At 35.2% G+C, this 20790-nt stretch overlaps 1 protein-coding gene across 1 annotated transcript in view; it reads left to right on the top strand.

Annotated features, from left to right (window-relative positions):
- Positions 1–20790, top strand: part of LOC106067831 (fibrocystin-L-like) — a 119775-nt gene that overhangs the window by 76882 nt on the left and 22103 nt on the right. Inside the window, exons 48-65 of the mRNA XM_056037704.1 lie at positions 1121–1331; positions 1646–1752; positions 2806–2985; positions 4372–4550; positions 6492–6711; positions 6898–7197; positions 7762–7872; positions 8679–8860; positions 9438–9657; positions 10477–10642; positions 11288–11491; positions 12002–12256; positions 13155–13394; positions 13932–14099; positions 14842–15078; positions 15317–15574; positions 19939–20388; positions 20570–20732. Of these exons, the coding sequence (XP_055893679.1) occupies positions 1121–1331; positions 1646–1752; positions 2806–2985; positions 4372–4550; positions 6492–6711; positions 6898–7197; positions 7762–7872; positions 8679–8860; positions 9438–9657; positions 10477–10642; positions 11288–11491; positions 12002–12256; positions 13155–13394; positions 13932–14099; positions 14842–15078; positions 15317–15574; positions 19939–20388; positions 20570–20732 (3851 nt within the window). The remainder of the gene's footprint in view (positions 1–1120; positions 1332–1645; positions 1753–2805; positions 2986–4371; positions 4551–6491; positions 6712–6897; positions 7198–7761; positions 7873–8678; positions 8861–9437; positions 9658–10476; positions 10643–11287; positions 11492–12001; positions 12257–13154; positions 13395–13931; positions 14100–14841; positions 15079–15316; positions 15575–19938; positions 20389–20569; positions 20733–20790) is intronic.

Below are 20790 nucleotides of genomic sequence, written 5' to 3'. Positions count from 1 at the left end.
TGTAGGGATTTTGTATGACTACTAGGAAGAGAACTATATTGGTTGCCAGAGACGAAACGTCAGAGTCACTCCAAGATTTCCAATAGCATTATGGAATTTTAGAGATTGAGTTCATAATGATCTACCATGAACAAACAATTCAGTGGAGGGATGGTTTATGCATTTCAGCTGTCTATTGACAGTCATCATCCCAATGTCTACAAGTTGATCTCAGAGAACAGGAGTACACTGAGAAAAGAATTCTATGATACAATGCTGGAGGACGAAGTAAAACTAAATAAGACAAAGTACCACCAACTTAACAGACGTCTTGAAATTATATTGCCCATATATGGAAACAAGCTACTGATGGAGTTTCTATGGGACACTGCATACAATTTAACTTTGTGATAAAGTCCTTTTTTTTGTAAATCTGACAATCATAAAAGTATGCTTGCATTTTTTTGAAGTGCATTTTTGGAATCTAAATAAATATGATATAATTATTTTTGCATATTCATATTTTATGATATTTGAAGTGTTAACTATAAAATGATTTAAAATAATAATGAAATTAAATAAAAAATATTTTTTGTGCGCTGTTTTGTTGATGCTATTTTTTCCATGCAATTTTGTACACACTATTTAGTCGTGTCACCCATATATATATAGGAGTCAGACCCAAGGGCCGCCCAAGACTAACATATAGAGATGTCTGCAAGCGAGACATGAGAGCCTCAGGCATCAGCGAAAGTATGTGGGAAAACATAGCCAAAGACCGGAGTGCATGGAGACAGACTGTGCGTGCTGGGACAACCCTTGCTGAGAACAAAAGAATTGAGGCGGCTTTAATCAAGAGGGATAAAAAGAAAGCTGCCCTGTCTGCTAGCCCTAAATCAGAGGCATACACATGTACGAATTGTGGCAAAGTCTGCCGTTCTAGAATTGGCTTGATTGGCCACACCAGATTCTGCCCCGTCTCAAGATTAAGCCAAAGCCAGTGACTCATTTGGGCGCATCCATTGCCTTTCGAGACAAAAGGAGCCATATATATATATATATATATATATATATATATGTATTGTCGAATTGAAGTTATATTGAAAAGATGCTCAATTAAAAGCTTTGATGTTCTGAACAGGTTGGAATCATTCAGTCTGTTGAAGGGAATAAAGTTACCCTAGAGAATGAGCTCAAATATGAACACCTAGGAACTGTTGGTCAGTTTGGTAGCCAGACTGTAGATTTCAAAGGTGAAGTTGGGTTGTTGACCAGGAACATTTTAATTCGTGGCAACAGAGATGTTAGCTTAGACTCCACTATTCCAGCTTGTCCAGCAGGATTTAACACAGGTACAAGTTCTCATTGATTCTATATAGTGTTTTCTAATTAATTTATTTTCATATTAATGGGAAGTTTATCAAAGTCTTTGCTGGTGTAACTGCTTTAAGCTATACCTTCCTAGAATATTAAAGATGGTTGATTGTTTTCAAAATTGTTTTTTGGCTTTTTAATTATGAGATATGCTTTTATCTTGTAATTTTGCTTCACTTTATGTGAAAACTCAAATAATTTCTCCTATTCATTGCTAGATATTGGTTTTATAAATTAAAAAAAGGAAAATGTGCTAGTCTACAAGACTAATTGTGCTTTACTAAAACTTCAGGAGAGTTTGCTATCCAAACATGTTTCCAAGGACGATTTGGTGAGGAAATTGGTTCATCTCAATTTGGCTCACAAATCATGGTTCACCAGCTTGGGAAAGATCATCAGGTAATTCCAATGAACAAATGGTTACAACCAAAAAATACATAACATTAACCTGAAATAAAACATCAAAGGATATCTACATTAGTATGTCCAAATGGACTTCACTCATTTTGGGTCTCTTCTCAATAGTTAGTATCATTAATAACAGGTTGCATTTCCAGCCAAGAATACTATGACATGGACATACATGCTCACAGGTCTCCACAGCAGCACTGAGCAATACAAATTGTACATCTCCAGCTGGAGAACCATAAAACTTATAATAATAATAGAAAGGCCTGCAAGTTAACTCTCCCCCCCCCCCCCCCCCTTACATTTCTATTATGTTGAACTGAAACAACTGTAGATTTGAGTATTAATTATCTCCCCTTGCCCCAAACCTAATAAATAGTCTTATTTACACTCTCCGACTATTTTTCAGTTTGTCATCAAACATAATCTTATGCAATAAACATTGGAACAAAGAAAGAGTTTTTAAATATGGTCTTTTAAAAGTAGACCATGCCAGTCATTCTTTTCCTTTAAATACTTTGTACATATATGCATTCATTAAACAAATGTTCATGCAACTATGTTGTGTTTCCAAAGGAAAAGATTTGATTGTTTTATACAATTCTTACAAGAGCAAGTCACAGGCCAAGGAGTCTTATTAAAAGTTACACACCCTAAAAGAGTTTAAATAGTGCTTTAAAAAAACACAAGCATCATTTTGTACTATTAAAGTATGTTGACTTAAACTTATTGGGATGAAACTGCAAATAAAAATCATTTTTGGGAAATTTAACAGCTTCAGTTCAACCCTCAAAATTGTTCAGTTGTATTTACATGGTCAGTTATAACAGATTAAATTTCCTTTTTTTTTTTAATAAGAATTTTATGTATAGAGATAATAATGTTTGATCAGCATGTTGAATTGGATTATTAAATTATAATTTGAAAATTGTCATTAGTTATTTTTTTCAATGTAGCCTAAACATTGGTAATAGTACAGATTAAAGTGTAAACAAATATTTATTATATACAATTGTTTATTTCTTTATTTGTATTGATAATTAGGCAGCTCAGGCCCATATTCAGTATGTTGAAATAACATTTGCTGGGCAAGCCTTTAGACTTGGGCGCTATCCTGTACACTTTCATCTAAATGGTGACATGAGCAAGTCATTTGTCAGAGGCTGTGCTATTCACACAAGTTTTAACAGAGCTGTCAATGTACATGGCTCTCACAATGCTTTGGTAAGGTGTCATTTTCTTGGCACATTTTTTTTTATTGTGAGCTTCATTATTTTTTTTTTACTATTTAACATTTTAAAATAGCAAGATCCCTATGAGGGTTTGTATTCCACAAGCTCTTTAATGTGGGTCATGCTCACATTTTATGTCATATATAAACACAAGTTTAAGTTGCCATCACAGCAATGACCATAATAAACTGAAAATCGATGGAAAAAATCTTGATTCTATTTAAAAAACCAGAAATGGCTAGCCTTATACATATTGCATTCATTACACATTTTAAATTTAAAAAAAAAAATGGTAAACTTTCCAAAGACCAAACAAAATGGTTGCAACTTTTCAAGCCTGATGAAGGTCATGGTGAAATTGGATTTTCAATAGTTCTTTCAGAGTTTGTTATCTAAAGGTGACTGTACAGCTGACATGCATAGCCCACTTGTTCTATAGCCTCCTTCAGTTGTGAAGTTACTATGGATCATCTTATATGAGATGAATGCTTGGGCAATACAGTTTGGAATCTACAGCATCTTACACTCTGCCAGGGTGTAGCACTATGTGCTGCAAGCTACCCAAGTATCTACAGCATCTTACACTCTGCCAGGGTGTAACACTTTGTGCTGCAAGTTACCCAAGTATCTACAGCATCTTACACTCTGCCAGGGTGTAGCACTATGTGCTGCAAGCTACCCAAGTATCTACAGCATCTTACACTCTGCCAGGGTGTAACACTTTGTGCTGCAAGTTACCCAAGTATCTACAGCATCTTACACTCTGCCAGGGTGTAGCACTATGTGCTGCAAGCTACCCAAGTATCTACAGCATCTTACACTCTGCCAGGGTGTAACACTTTGTGCTGCAAGTATCTACAGCATCTTACACTCTGCCAGGGTGTAGCACTTTGTGCTGCAAGTATCTACAGCATCTTACACTCTGCCAGGGTGTAGCACTATGTGCTGCAAGCTACCCAAGTATCTACAGCATCTTACACTCTGCCAGGGTGTAGCACTATGTGCTGCAAGTTACCCAAGTATCTACAGCATCTTACACTCTGCCAGGGTGTAGCACTATGTGCTGCAAGTTACCCAAGTATCACTGGCTCCTGATTTTTCCTCATGGTTTGCTCTTGAAGCATTTACCATGTTGAGTTTAGCTGAATGAACAGGAGAGGTTTTAATTCAGAGTTTTCCTTCTCCTAAGTGAGTATCCAAACAAGGCTAACGACCCCCCCCCCCTCCTGCCATGAGCTTACTGGTTTATTACCAGTTACTGGCCTTTACCCCTTCTTTTGTTAATGACAACAATCACCTTGTGAATTGTAATGACTTGGCTACAGACAAAACAATTATTATCATAAATGAATAGTAATAAGTTTTTCTTTTTTGTCAGATTGAATATAATATTTTATACAATGTCATGGGTGGTGCTTTCTTTCTGGAAGATGGAAATGAAGTGGGCAACATATTTCAGTATAATATGGCAATATTTGTTAAATCATCAACATCTCTAAGAAATGATGACATCACTCCTGCTGCATTCTGGGCCACAAATCCAAATAATACAATAAGGTAACAGCCTATTTTCTATGTCAAATAATACAATAAAGTAAATGAATATATATAATATATATAGCAAAATATATATAGATTTATAAATATAGCATAATACATGTAAATTTATATATAGCAAAATACAATCACATTTGATGATAACAATCTGAGCAATTTAAATGTATGTATTTATGTATTCTTGATTTGTAATGCAAATGTATTGGTGCCATTATACACAGTGAACTTTCATGAGCTGACTGTTAAAGTTTTACCAATGAACTAAGCTTTAACTAAACAGCTTTATCTTTAAATAAGACTTTACTAAGAGACTATACTTGAAAACATATGCAGTAACTTGGAAAGAAAACTTGTTATCCATACTCAGGATAGTCTTAAAACAAGACCATCAAAAACCATGCATGATTCTCCAATATCTAGAGATTATGTTTTCAACAATGATGTCTCATTGATTTTAGAAGACGACATGATACTTCACAATAACTAGGAAATGAACAACTTTTGTCCATTGTTACGTGCACATCATAGTGTGAATGGGAAATGATGTGAATGCATGTTGAAAGAGGGGAAAGAGGGTTGGATATACAAATGGAGTAATGTAAACAAGATGATTAGTAACCTATTATTATTTGTTGAACAAACTAAAGTTCTCCTAATCTACTATTGATGGCTCTGTCTGGTGTGTGCTGAAGAGACTCATCTGCTCATAACATCTATGAAGACAGATTACAGATTGGGCAAAGAAATGATCTTCATTTCCAAAGGAACATCTGAAACATACAATTCATTTCAAGTCATTACAATTTATATCAGCAAAGGAGTCTAAGATTTGACATAGACATTGACATCAATACTCTGTGTGTGCCATTCACAGCAGAATCAAAACTGAGGGCTATGAAATAGTGTTCATGATTCCCCCCTAAGTATGGGCAGATGATGTTAAGGTCATCTGTTTCTTTGGCCAACGGTAAAGAAGAGCAGTGTGTCATGTGGCCAGCATAACAACCAATCACCTTTACATTCCCCAACTAAAGTCAAGTACCCAGTTGGGTGGACTCAGAGGCGCAATAAAAATCCCAAAATTCTAAATCCCAATCTTCACCAGGTTCATAAGCCAATGGCTTAACCCCTCAGCCACCACACACACCCTCAAGTGGAAAGGTAAAGAAGAAATAGAGCTTTGTGTTATCCATCTCTGATGTAAAAATTTCATCCACCTTCCTTTAAGCTGTTTGCAACAAATGGTGTGGTCTCATCATCTCACTGAAGAGAAGAAAAATCTCTCTGCCAGAAAAAGGCTAAATTTCAAGTAGCTTTGTGAGAAAATGAACGATTATGACCTGACAACCATGGGGAAGAATGAAACTTTACAGACTAAGTGATGCCCAGGTTGGTGAAGACCTTGACCCAGAGCTCTTTGAGTTTGAGATTAGAATGCTAATGAGCCATAAGGAGTATTCCTGAAAACAATGAGAGTTGCAATTGCAATGAAATCTAAATGGAAAGCCACATTTAATGAGCTTAACCTCAAAACTAAATAAGAAAACCATCACTAATAATGACAAATAGTTGATCATGGAAAAGAAGGTGGGTCTCCAAAATAGAGCTTTGAAGGAAAGAAACAAATGACATCAAACAAGAAAGCCTGCATTGTCAATGTTCTGATTGTTGGTTCTGAGGACAGAATTCCTAGCCAAAAGGATGAGCTCAAGCAGGCAAAGAGAGATAACTGGAGGAGAAATGATGCCTGGAGACAGAAATATGGAGGACTTAAATAATCACAAGCCTTCAGATTCTTGCCCCCACACTATATAGAAACAATAGGCATTCATTGACAACAATAAATTATTCATTTGGTTATTTTAAACAGTTTTTGTAATACAGGTTTTTCTTGGCAGCAACGAAAGGATTAATTTTATTTTGTTTTCTAACAATCACTAGACACAATGCTGTTGCTGGTTCCACACACTTTGGCTATTGGTATAGGATGCACCTCCATCCAGATGGCCCAGGGTTTGATGTCAATATATGCCCACAAGCAGCTCCACTGTTAGAATTCCGTAACAATTCAGCACATTCACTAGGCTGGTTTGGACTCTGGATTTTTGAAACCTTTGTTCCAAGAAAAGATGGCAGTTGTTTTTCAAATTCACCTCATCAGGCAAGAATTTATTGGTTTCCTTTTTTTGTGTGTACATTCTAAGAAACATACTTGTAAAATTTGCCATTGGTGATGCAAATTGAACAGTTTGCTTGTGGATTTCCTGTGACATTGCATTGAATTTTTAGTGGTTCCTAAAGAACTTCTGATCCTCAGTACATCCTAGTTAACCTTTCTGTGTTTCAGGTTGCTATATTTTATTCCCTAACTGCTTGGAACTGCCAAAAAGGAGCTGAAGCTGTTAACTTTGGTGCCCTCCAGTTCCACCAGTTTATTTTGGTGAGCAATGAGTTAGGTGGCTTTGAAGGAAAGGTCATTCGTCAGTCTCCTCCACAGTATGATAAGGAGGCTGGACCAGGACTCTTTGATTCTGTTATTGTGGATCATTACAATAACTTGTTGGCTGTAGGTAGTGGAGCTGGTGTGACACTTCCTCATCAGACAGGTTTCCTTGTTGAAGGTGTCAAATTTATCAACTTCGATAAGGTGAGCTTATAGGATTTGTATTTCTGAGTATAGGGTTGTTACCTGGTATCACAATACTAGCTGTAGGATATGCTTAGAACTAGATGGTATACATGTTATATGCAGTAATATTCCCCACAAAATATGAATTTTGTTTTACAATTCAACAGATCAAAGGAAGCTTATGAGGTTTAATAGAAATGACATGCTTTCAGAAAACTTGATTTCTATTTAACTATGTCTGTAGAACCTTTCTTCAAAGACATCTGGGCATAATCTTAGAAACTTTTGTTATCATATGCTAGTTGCTATACAAACAGAAAGCTCATAGCAGTAAAATATTCTACTCCTGGACTCAGGTTGTCATAGAATAGCAACCAGAATATAGCTTTGTTCTGTCAGTCTCTCTGCACCAAGCATTTGCACAGCTGGTCTCCTGTTGCACTATGAACTTAAGATAACAAAAAAAAAGTCCTCTTCAAACACCTTGGTTGTTTTGGATAATTTCTTTAAGCAGTTTATTAATTATGTTTTTTTTTACTTTGGCTATGAATAATTTTGACTGTTGAATTAAATTTTAATTAGCCAAACAGAGCTGCCTTTAGGTGGGCAGTAATGGTGGGTGTATGTCTGTCACAATGTGTTGGCCCTGCTGTGAGGACAAGAGGTCTGGAATTTACTGATTCTCCCAATAAGGTAAAACTAAAAAAGAACTTGTATTTCAAAGAATAAATAACTCTGAAGTCTTAATTTTAGTAAATACTTTTTTTTTTGTTAACATCTTCATATCCTAGAGAATTTAAAGGGTTAGATTGATTACTCATTACAATCTGAATATTTAAGCACTCAACTGATGAGGTAAATGTTTTGTTTGGAACTTTGTAGAGGTTGGGACCTGTAAGGAGGCACTGTGGATGAGGCGTAAAGTATTTGGCTTCCAAACTGAGGTTCCTGGGTTTAAATCCTGGTGAAGACTGGGGTTTTTAATTTCGGCATCTCTAAGGCACCTCTGAGTCCACCCAGCTCTAATGGATACCTGTCATTAGTTGGGGAAAAGTAAAGGTGGATGGTCATTGTGCTGGAGAATGACACATTCGTTAACCGTGGGCCACAGAAACAGATGACCTTTACATTATCTGTCTTATAGATCTCAAGATCTGATTGGGAACTTATCTTTTTTTTTACTGGGTTTTTACATTTGATGTCTTGATGTTCCTAAGATTACACCATTAGCTCACACTTGTTAGAAAAGTAAAGGCAGTTGAATTACACCATAAGCTCACACTTGTTAGAACAGTAAAGGCAGTTGATCATTGTGTTGGAAAGAGCACCAAAAGAAGCTGAAAAGTTGAAACTTCACTTGCAGCAGGCTCTTCAAGTTTGACTTCAAATCACTTCACACATAACAGCAAGTGAAAGTAATCATAATGCTAAATATCATTTGTTTCTTTAGCTTTCAAAACCTGTATCAATATACAAGCTTTCATGTCTTGCATCTATAGGTATATTTTGATTGGGAATCACAAGGCATTTTGGTTGATGAAGATGGCAGTCTAACAGGAGGATTAAATAATAGTGTTGTTGCCTGTTCACCATCTTATGATTCCAACAAGTGCCAAGAAAATCTTTCCTTTTCAGGGGGCAACAATGCTGGATGCATTTGTAATGAGGTCAAATTCTTTCGGTAGGCTTTTGGATTAAATATTCAAATATTAATATTTTGTGTCAACAATGCAATCCTAAACAACACATCAAAAAACTTATATAGTTCACAGATATTTCTTTAAAAAAAAAAAAAAAAAAAAGATAAGCCTAAGTGATAGACTTCATCATAAAATATCTACAAATTGTCTTATCCTTTTGAAGAATATTTTAAAATCTTGAGTTGTACATGATTCAAATTACCTAAAGCCATTTTGTTGAGCAGTTAGAACATTGCAATCGTTTATGATGTAACTATATAATATTTATAAAGTTATTTCATGTTAAGTAATAAAGTCTACAGTCATCTTATAAAATACAGATGTTACTTCAAAAAAGAATTTGTTAACATCCTTCGTGTGTTCCAACATCAATCTAGTCATGCATGTTAATCAATGACTTGGACTCTGACAAGTCATTGATAAATGCCATTTTTACCTGTAATGTTACAGAATTGTCTTTTGATGGACAAATGAACAGCTTCTAGAATCTTTTCGTTTTTTTCCAAACATTGTTTTTTTCAAATGTTTATTTCTTGTCATTTACTTTGTTGCTATTAGGTTTGGTTTCAACAACATAAACCCTGAAATTCTGCAGGGAGCAAATGCTTTGTTCTCATCCAGCTTTGGAGTAACATCATCTCCTTACTTGTTGAAGAGAATGACCCATAAAAATGGATGGTCAGTCCTATTAATGGCCAATACTTTCTATAACTTTACAATTGAGAGAGCTCCGGCTCTTGTAAATCTCAGTTATGACAGCACTTTCTACAATCTGGATGTGAGTCTTGTTTTGTTTAGTAGTATGTACAAAATCTAAGTCACCCTTTTTTTTTTTCTCTTTAACTTTTAAAGAAAACTGTTGAAATAAATAACAAAAATTGTCATACTTTTGAATATCTGAAACAAAATGAATAAAGGAACCCACAGCTCTTAAGACAGTTATTGAACAAAACATAAATGAATAAAGGAACCCACAGCTCTTAAGACAGTTATTGAACAAAACATAAATCCCCTCCTTCCCGAAGAGAACAGCTTTGTCTGCATTAGATGTGGCAAAATATGCAAGACGTGACTGGGTTTGTGTGGTCATGTGAAATACTGAACTCATTCTTTATCTTCAGCATCAAAGTCAATGCCTCTATGTATATTTGAAACATACCAATAATATGTGTGTTTAAATAGTTGTGTTCAAACAAAGGCAATTGAACATGGAAACTTAAAAAGAGACTTCCTTATAGAATCCTTTAGACTGTCTCTACATCTAGCATGGTGTTGATCACCTTTTATTGTGTGTTACAAATGCGTTCCACAAGATATTTGACTTTTTTGGTCAAGTAGAACTAAGTCTAGTGGTGACTTTTGATGTGTCTGACATAGCTAAATATATCTCTTTGAGAAGAAATGATGTCTCATATAGTCATCTATTACTAGAAGTACAAGTACTAAGACAAAAACAAAAATATTTATTGAACCCCTCCCCCCTTTTCTACAAAAAATCCTGATTTTTTTTTATTAATGACTATGTTAGGGTTAATGCTTTGTAGAAATACTGGTATGGATTTCCATTTTTCAATATTGAGCTCAATGTGCTCCACAGTCAGGTGACTATGTTGTGTTCAGTCATATGATAGAGCAGCAGCCTGACAGATTTCACATTGATGGTTACACCCAGATCCCAATGTCTTCAGAGATGCTGACAGACAATAATTTAAAATCAGGGCAGTGGTTTTTTAAGGAGACTTCCAAAATCCTTTATTATGCAGGTGATCTGTTTCTTTACTGTATATTTAATTTGCTGACATCTTGTATTAAGATTATTTTGTTGTTTACTTACTTGATAAAATCTTTAAACATCAGTAAACATCTAACATTAAACCAACTACTAACTACAACACTAAGCCATCAGCTGAATCAGTGGGCAGCAATGGAAGAACAGAGAAGTAGTGAAATGTATTGGACAGTTGTTACTTGGTCTCGCTAGAGAGCAGACTTCTATATATTTATAGTAGCTATTAGACGTTTTTGAAGAGATAAAAGTGTTCATATTATTTGGATTATTATTATTCTAAGTATTTGATTGGTCAGCAGCTTATGGCTGGATATTCAAGATTGATTTATATGTTTTTTATTCTATGTAATAAACATTATCTGCTGACATATGTCTTACTCAGTGTATTTTAGTCTTTACTATTACTTGGACTTCATGAAGATGGCCACTCTCAACTCTCCATGCCAAGTGTGATAGGTGCTTAAGAATCCATAGTCACTCAGCTCAAAATAGGTGTGATCGTATACCAGTTTTGAAAAGCTGCTCTAGAGTACATATTTATTTGAATTTTTAATTTTCACTTTGCAAGTTCCTTTTTTTCAAGCTATTGTTATGTGTTATTGTTCTCATTTTGTTTTAGTGAAAAGTACAGTGAACTCAGTGAATTTTCCTGTCAAATTGCGTATAATTCGCTGCTTCTTTCCTGATTGCAAGATGCCAGCTATTACAAATATATTGAGCATCAGTGAGGAGCGTAGTCTATGGTCACATAAAGAAACTTGGCAAAATATAACAGTTGATGGATTAGAACCTCAATACTTGAGTGATTTGACTATACCAGAAGGTACTGGGCTAGAAGTAGTTGACTCACACTTTAAATAAACACTGCTATGATTTTGAAGATTGATTCCATAAAAATATATATATATGTATATATATATAGATATAGATATATATATATATATAGATAGATAGATATATATATAGATATATATATAGCTATATATATATATATAGCTAGCTATAGCTATATATACATATATAATATATATATATATATACAGTACTTTTTTTGTAAAAAAACAACAACAGGTGACGTTACTCAGTGATGGATTGCCTTTTAACTACTAATAAATTAATAATGAACGTGAAAATGCAAGAAAAAGAATAATTTTTTCCCAACATTGAAAAAGGTGTCTGTGCGCCTGTACAAAAAAAAGTACTATATATATATATTATATATATAACAATTTTAATTATCAAACTTTTGTCTAAACAGGTCAAAATGTGTTCCTTACTTACTTATTGATAGGACACAGCTTAATAGTTCAAATTTTAACACTTTTTATCACAGGTAAAAGGATTGTAGTGGATAAGCCAATCCCCAGGTTAGGACAGCTTATAATTATTGGTGTGCTTGAGTTTTTGGAAAATGAGATGATGAATGTAGAACTGGAGGCTGAGTGTATCTATGTCCTAGGACGTCTTGTGGCTGGATGGAACAAGACATCTCCGTTCGAAGGGAAGCTTGTTTTAAGAATGAGATCTGGCAAGATTATATGTTCTCATCCAGTAGATGGTGGACCCTTTTTAGGTTCAAAGTTTATAGGTAGGATTTTTGCATAAACTTTATGTAAAAATTAATTATTTATTTAATAGCAATAAGTGGAAACTATTACTTATTTAACTCTTTGACTGCGAAATTATATTCCACATTTGGACACAATTAATGTTTTTTTCCTTTTTGGAGTAAAAAAAATACTTTGAAAATGTATTGTTTTTTTTATTATAAAATGAGACATTTAGTATAAAATTAAAAAGGAATGCATGCCCTTTTTATATAGCACTAAGCAATTTTTATAAAACAAAAAATTATATTATATTAATGTTTGAAATCTAAAAAAATAAAAAAAAACTAACCAATTCTGTATATCATTCTAGGATCTAGAACTCATCTTAGAAAAAATGTATGACCAATATTGAAAAACAATTTTTTTTATCATATTATCCATATTGTTACAACAAAACATCTAAAATACATAAAATGGAAATTTTGAGTTAATTATCCGTCACTACTATTGGAAAAATGAAAACTGACCACCATGGACAAGTCAACAGCTCTGGGGTTATATCACATCTAAGAAATATATTATGATGCAAAGTACATATAAATTATTTATGATATTTATTCATATTTCCACATAACTTAATATGAAAACCATTTAAAAACACATTATCCCTTATCAATATTATCCAGAACATAAATCTAAATAAATTTTTAAACACTGACGTTTAAGCATTGATCAGAGCTTTATAGTGGGATAAAATCAACAGTGGGTGTGTCATTACGGAGTCAAGCAGTTAAGCTTATCTAAAGGGGAAGAACTCTGCACTTAAAACTTACCCAACAGACAGACAATGTGTTTGGATTGGCAAGTTTTGATAAAGAAATATTTATAACTTTCAAAGTTAATATTAATAGTTTTATATTTTTATTTTTACAAAAGCCGTCTTTGGAGGTCTTCAGTTACATGGTAAAGACAGAGGTATCATTAAAACTCATCTTGCCTCAACTGTTGACTCTGGGAATACAATAACCATAACTGATGCTGTATCATGGACTTCTGGTGATATCATTCTGATCACAACTACAGACTACAATCCATGGCACACAGAAACATTCACTATTGATTCTATATCAGGAACAATAATCACCCTTAATGATACTATCAAATACAGACACATTGGTAAGATATCCTTTAATCCACAAACACATTAGTAAATACAGAACTACTAGCAAACATTTCTAAACACATTAGTAAATACAGAACTACTTGTAAATATTCCTCAAACACATTAGTAAATACAGAACTACTAGTAAATATTCCTCAAACACATTAGTAAATACAGAACTACCAATTAACATTCCTCAAACACATTAGTAAATACAGAACTACTAGTAAATATTTCCAAACACATTAGTAAATACAGAACTACTAGTTAACATTCCTCAAACACATTAGTAAATACAGAACTACTAGTAAATATTTCCAAACACATTAGTAAATACAGTACTAGTTAATATTCCTCAAACACATTAGTAAATACAGAACTACTAGTTAATATTCCTCATACACATTAGTAAATACAGAACTACTAGTAAATATTTCCAAACTCATTAGTAAATACAGAACTACTAGTAAATATTTCTCTCAAATACTAGAACTACAAAGAAATACCTTTTTTGTACTTGCATATACAAGTTTCTTATATTTCTTTGATAGCTCACAAAGAAACAGTCCAGAGCAATGTCATAGATTTACACAGCATTGTTGCTTTATTGAGTAGAAACATCAAAGTAGAATCTGAAGAGAAAGACAATCTGTTTAATGACTCACTGGGTACATATATTATAGTTGGTCAGTCAACCTATAAGGATCAACAGCTAACTGGTAAGCTTTATGTGTCCTTCATAGTCTTAGTGTAACTTAAGACTGACATCCATTTATCCATTTATTTTATGTAAGCTTTCATCAGGGGAGGCTCTTTAAACTTGGCTGGATGCACATCTAAAGAAAGAAATTCAAACCTCTGCTGCCTTGCGGCTGTACCAAAACATGGGGGTTGGGATGTCAACTCTTGAGGAAAAATCAGGAGTTAATGAACCTTTAGCAACTTGCTGCACACTGTGCTATATCCTGCCTTAACTTGAGATGCTACTCATCCCAAACTGTATTGGGTATTTACTGTTCCTTTTGAAACATTTGGCTGCATGGATGGGGGAATCACTATTTTGACGATATTGTTCTGTATGAGATGAACCCTAGTCCTTCTGACTGAAGGAGGCCAACACTGATCATGTTTCTATTTAAATAAAAGTTGTTTTAATAAACATTTTCCTATTTCCTTGATTTTAGTTTAAAGGAGTGGTTTAAATTTCAGTAAAATGCACAAGGCTAAAAACACAATGGGTGATCACAAGTTCTCTTTAAAAAAGAAAAAGTACTCTTGTAATTATTTTGTTTTAACTTAGAAATTTTGAATTCAAAAGCTGAATATTATTTTGTATGTCATAAAATAAATCTGTTTAGTTTTCAATGATATAAAACAAAGCATTTTTCATATATTTGATGCCATTGCTACAATTTTATTAGAACTAGTAATTATTAAGTCATTGTTCTCTCATGTCAACAGGTTTTGCTCAAATCTCTAATGTTGAATTTTATCATACTGGGCAAGATGGTTTCAAAGACAATACTGATCCACGTTTTTCTATTGCATTTGTTGATGTCATTAGTTCTGAAGAAAGTCTTAGATATTCCTATGTGAAGACAAGCTCCTTTTACTGTGGCTTTAATACTGCAATTGGTGTGTTTGCTGTGAATGATCTAGAAATAGATAGTAATATTGTCTACCACACAGTTGGAGCTGGTGAGTCCTCTTTCTATCCAATAAGGAAACCCTTGAATTTATATTTGATGTGATGATTAAATAATGTCTTTATTTTCTTGTTGACAACAACTTTGTTTATTACTAAGTGAAAACAAATTTCATCCTATATTTATGTGTATGTGTGCATTGATCTGGTCTTATGTTTGTGTGTAAAATAAATATTTTCTTAAATTTGTTTAATCGTGAATTTATTCTTAATTTACTTTGTATATTTCAGGAATTCGTACAGAATCTATAATGACTAGAATTAGTAACAATTTAATTACATTGACTGTCTGGCCTGGAACATATAAAGGTTATGTGCAAGAGACTATTCCCTTTTTTGAGGGTTCCATTGAAGCAATACTAGCTGAAGATCTTGTCCTTGTCGACAATTTTGTTGCTGGCTCAGAAAGAATTGGCTATCATTTGAGAGGACAGAGCTGCAATACAAACATGTCATGGGAGAGAAATGTTGCTATAGGAACTCTTTTAGGTAAACTATATTTTGTAGAATGATTGAATGTTAGCACATAGAAAACATTTAAACAAGTATGGAAAATGTAGACTGAAAAGTGAAAGTGATGGGAATAGTATTTATCAAAAAGTATGTTTTGAATGGAATGAAGGCTCAAGTTAAAATTAATATAGATACACACATTTTATTTGAATGTTTCTATGTTTTATATACTCCTTGCTTGTATTCTCTACTTAGAGTCTTGTGTCCTGTCTGACACTGTGCCACTATAAGTCCAACTTAGTAACATTTTCTGCATTCTCTTGGCTTCATAGATTTCTGTCTTCTCTGCTGTTTCCAAACTTTCTGGGAATGGCAATGACTTTCTCCATTCTTTGCAACATTAACAAACTTGTATGTCACAATGTCTTGTTGAATAAATTGTATACTCATTGCTAGCACAGCTGTATTGCTGCTGGTAAACCTTGAAACTTTTGGTTACATTACAAAAAATGGGAAGATTTTTTATCAATTATTTTTTCAATGAGACTGAAATGATTTTTTCTGTGCTAGGGAGCTCTATAAAGTGCACGAGATACTGCATAAAACAATCTACAAGCTCTTGAAATGATTGATCTCTTGTGAACAATGAAATTTATCTCTGTACCTTTCTGGGTTTTGTTTTAGTTTTGTTTTCATGAGGGCTCTTTCATTTTTAAAGTTTTTCAACTGGTTTTGTCTTGTTCTTTGATTCCCTTTAATGCAAATGAGTTGCAGGTCTCATTTTTCTCAGTATCTGTTTTTTCTAATTGTTTAACCATTTCATCTCTTTCATTAACTCTTTCATCTCTTTCTTTAACTCTTTTATCATTTATTTCTTAATTTTCTTTCACTGTCTTTCTTTAGCTTATTGCTTTAAGTCATTTCTAATCCTGTTAAGCCCATTTCTTTTCCAAAAGTTATTGAGATCTTTTAACTAGACTCAGTTACAAACATCAGAATTGGTTGTTGGCTTCTTATAATTTAAAATAATTCTTCTAAACTGCTCACCCAAAACAGATAAGAACTAGCTGTGACTAAACTTCAATAGCCAAAATAATGAATGACATCTCTCAAATTCACAAAGTTTATTCCACTTTAAAAACAATGTCCACCACACATCACACTATCTTAACATCTACTACACATTCTTTGTCATGGTCTCATTCATTTCAACTAGCATACATATAGTTCGTCCATCGTGGTTCGATGATGACCACTTTGTCATCCAGGGGGCTGAGGGCTTTGCACTGGGGTTTTATGCCTCCTCATGTGGCTGGTGAGACCTATGTGAGCCCGGAATGTTCGGCCGCACACTGGGCAGGTTATTCCTGCTGGAGCTATTGTCGTTTGTCTTGCTTTTCTTTTCTGGCGTTTTTCTTCTGCCAGCATTGTTCTTTTTTCCTCAGCAACCTGTGCGCCAGTTTTCACAGCGCGACGCCATGATGCTCTGTCATGTGCCTCTGTCTCCCAGGTGCCAGGGTCTATGCTGAACGCCTTCAGAGAAGCTTTGAGGGTGTCCCTGAAGCGCTTTCTTTGCCCACCTTGCGAGCGCTTTCCTTCGCTTAGTTGGCCATACAAGAGTCGTTTAGGGATGCGGTGGTCTTCCATTCTGTAGACGTGACCTGCCCATCGCAGCTGGGACTGCATCAGGATTGTGTGGATGCTTTGCAGACACGTTCTTCGAAGGACTTCTGTATCTGGTATTTTGTCTTGCAATTTGACATTTAGTATTTTTCTCAGACATGTCATGTGGAAGTGGTTTAGTTTCTTTGCATGTTTACTGTACACTGTCCATGTTTCTGAGGCATAGAGCAATGTAGGGAGGATGACGGCTCTATAGACCCCTAGCTTGGTGTTTGTGGTGATACCACGTCTGTTCCAGACATTTGTAGACAGTCTGCCATAGGATGCACTGGCCTTGGCGATACGCAGGTCGATTTCACTATCAATTTTTCCAAGATTTGTGAATTTGTCCACTGCGTTTATATCCTGTCCATTTATAGTAATGCTTGGATCCGAGTAGGCTTTCCCAGGAGCAGGTAGATATAAGACTTCAGTCTTGTTCGTATTGATGGTAAGGCCAAAGTCTGAGCATGCTCTTGAGAAGTCACTGACGATGCTCTGCAGATTGTTTTCAGAGCAGGCATTTAGGGCACAGTCGTCAGCAAATAGCAAGTCTCTGATTACTGCTGCATTTGTTTTTTATTTTGCTTTAAACCGCCTCAGGTTGAATAGGCCACCATCAAATCTGTATGATATATTTATCCCGTTGTTTTCTCTATTTGTGAATGCATGTCAGCATAGCGGAGAACATGATACTGAACAGTGTAGGTGCTAGGACACAGCCTTGTTTTACCCCGTTTGATACTTCGAAGGGCTCTGATGGTTCTCCACTTTCTTGGACACGAGCCTTCATGCCATCATGAAATAGTCTCACCATGGTTATGAATTTTTGTGGACAGCCATACTTTGACATGATCTTCCAGAGTCCTTCTCTGCTAACAGTGTCGAATGCCTTTGTTAAGTCGACATATATTGAGAACAGGTCAGCATTTTGTTCTTGGCATTTTTCCTGGAGCTGCCTTGCTGGAAAGATCATGTCAATGGTTCCACGCTCTTTTCTGAAGCTGCACTGACTTTCTGGTAGTAGACCATATTCTGTGTGTTGCATGAGCCGATTTAGTAGGATGCGTGCAAGGATTTTCCCAGCAATAGAGAGAAGAGATATTCCTCTGTGGTTGTCGCAGATCTGGCAGTTTCCTTTTCGCTTGTATAAATGAACAATTTTAGCCTTCTTTAAAGTCTTATGGTATTGACTCTTTTTCCCACATAATTAAGAAGAGCTTATGAAGTCTTTCAATCAGGGCTAATCCACCTTTTTTGTAGACCTCTGAAGGGAATGGAGTCAGCTCCTGAGGCTTTTCCGCTTGTGAGCTGTTGAATGGCAAGATCGGTTTCCTTTAGCATAGGGGGGTTATCCATTTTTTCATTTATTGGTACTTGCTGTAGCCTGTCTATGGCCGCTTCATTTATGATGGAAGGTGTATTGAGAACCTTTTCGAAGTGCAACAGCGTTTTAGGCTTTCTTCCTTATCTGTCAATAGGATTGTCCCATCAGCATTTAATAGAGGGGATGAGCCTGACTTTGTGGGTCCATAGATTTCGTTTATGGCATGGTAGTTCTTCGTATCGTGCTTGTCAGCAAATTCCTGTATTGTTTCCACTTTCTTGCTAAGCCAGGTATCTTGCATTTGGCGTAGCTGTTTTTGCACATTTTTGCGGATGTTAGTGAATGCATCTTTAGTGGACTGGGAGTTTGGGTTGTTCAGACACAATTTGTGGAGCTTGTGCTTTTCGTCTAATAGTTTTCTGATCTCAGTACTGTTTTCATCAAACCAGTCCTGATGCTTTCTCTTCATAGGACAGAGTATGTTTAATGCTGTGCTATAGATAGCTTCTTTGAAGCATTCCCAGCTTTTATCTACATTTGATTCAGTTAGAACGGTGGACTTGAGGCAGTTCTCTATTGCATCTGCAAGCGACTTTTCAGTTTTGTCATCTGCTAAGCTGGCCGTGTTTAGCCTTTTTAGGGGTTTTGATTTTTGCGGACGTCTCTTTGGTTGGATACGAATGTTTAGTTTTGTGATTATGAGGCGGTGGTCTGTTCCACACTCTGCACCACAGCAAGATTTGGTGACACAAATGTCCTGACGGTCAGATTGTCTGGTGATGATGTAATCTATGAGGTGCCAGTGTCTTGAGCGGGGATGCATCCAGGAAGTTCGCGTTCTCATTGGAAGACTGAATATTGTGTTCGATATGAGCAGCTTGTGTTCAGCACAGGTCTGGAGTAGTAATAAACCATTGCTGTTGCATTGACCTATCCCAAATTTGCCTAAGACTCCTTTCCAGATGTGATGGTCAGAGCCGACTCTTGCGTTGAAGTCACCGAGAATGAGTAGCTTTTCTGTTTTTGGAATATCAAGTAAGGTGGAGTTTAGTTCTTCGTAAAACTTTGCTATGACATCATCTGGGTTGGTCATGGTGGGTGCGTAACAGCTAACAATGGAAATATGTTTCTTTCCGTTTTGTATAGGCAGCTTTAGGGTCATGAGCCTATCACTAATTCCTTTGGGAGGCCCGACTAGTTTGGATACTATTGATGTTTTTATGGCAAAGCCGACTCCAGATTCACGTCGTACTTCAGTGCTTCTACCGCTCCAGAAGAGCATACATAGTCAAATTGAGTTCACACACACACACACACATCATCAATAATTTTGTACATTTTAAATAACAACCCAATGACTTTTTTTTCTTTATTACAAGACAATTGTTTTACTTTTCATCCTATTTGACAGGTGTTGCATCTGTACCCAGTGATAATGTTGCTGATTCAGAATGTGTTATGTTCAGTGGATTCTTACTTTGGAAAAATTTTGATTTTGGAATCTACTACAATAATGTCCCTAATGTAGTTTTAAGAAACAATGTATTGGTAGAAAATGGTGTTAGCATCCTCACCATGGTTCTAGGGCCTGACTCACTGAAGCATGAATATTCTAACAAGTTTGCAAACATTGATCGTAACATTGTCATTGGAAAAACATCAACTTTTTCTGAACGTCTTGATTTTCTCAATGGTACACTAGTACAGGCAAGTGGTACCCTGCGAGGGCATGGGAAAAGTGCATGTGGTAAAATTGGGCTGGAGATAACCACCTTTTCCAAGTGCTCCAATAGTGCCCCATTGAAAGAGTTAGTTGACAGTAAAGACTATCCATCTATTCGAGGAATCCTAAACCTATCAAGTAAGTTTTTTGTTTCTTTTGTAATATATATATATAATTGTATTTGAGTCAGATGCAAATAAATCTTTCAATGTTTCTTTTTTATTTAGTAAATCTACTTTTTAGCACAAGGTCAAATGTTTTTGCGCTGAATATATATTTAAAAAAATAATTATCTCAAAACATTTCTTCTCTAATATAGATAATGTGTTCGTCAACTTTAAATCTTGCTCTAGTGGACAGGACTATATCATAGCAACCAATCCAAATGATGAAGATGCTTGTCACCCAGTGTTGATTAGAAACTCAACGCTGGTCAATGTGCAGCACACATCCAAGATATTTCTTAACAAGCCAGACGTGAGGTAAGAAATTGTTTCCATTGCACTTTTTGAAATTTGTTCAGACCAAAAACTTAAAATA

This window comes from Biomphalaria glabrata, chromosome 1 (genome assembly GCF_947242115.1).
Source record: "Biomphalaria glabrata chromosome 1, xgBioGlab47.1, whole genome shotgun sequence".
NCBI classification, from domain to species: domain Eukaryota; kingdom Metazoa; phylum Mollusca; class Gastropoda; family Planorbidae; genus Biomphalaria; species Biomphalaria glabrata.
The sequence above is the reverse complement of the archived record's forward strand: the minus strand, read 5'-3'. Positions and strand labels throughout refer to the sequence as shown.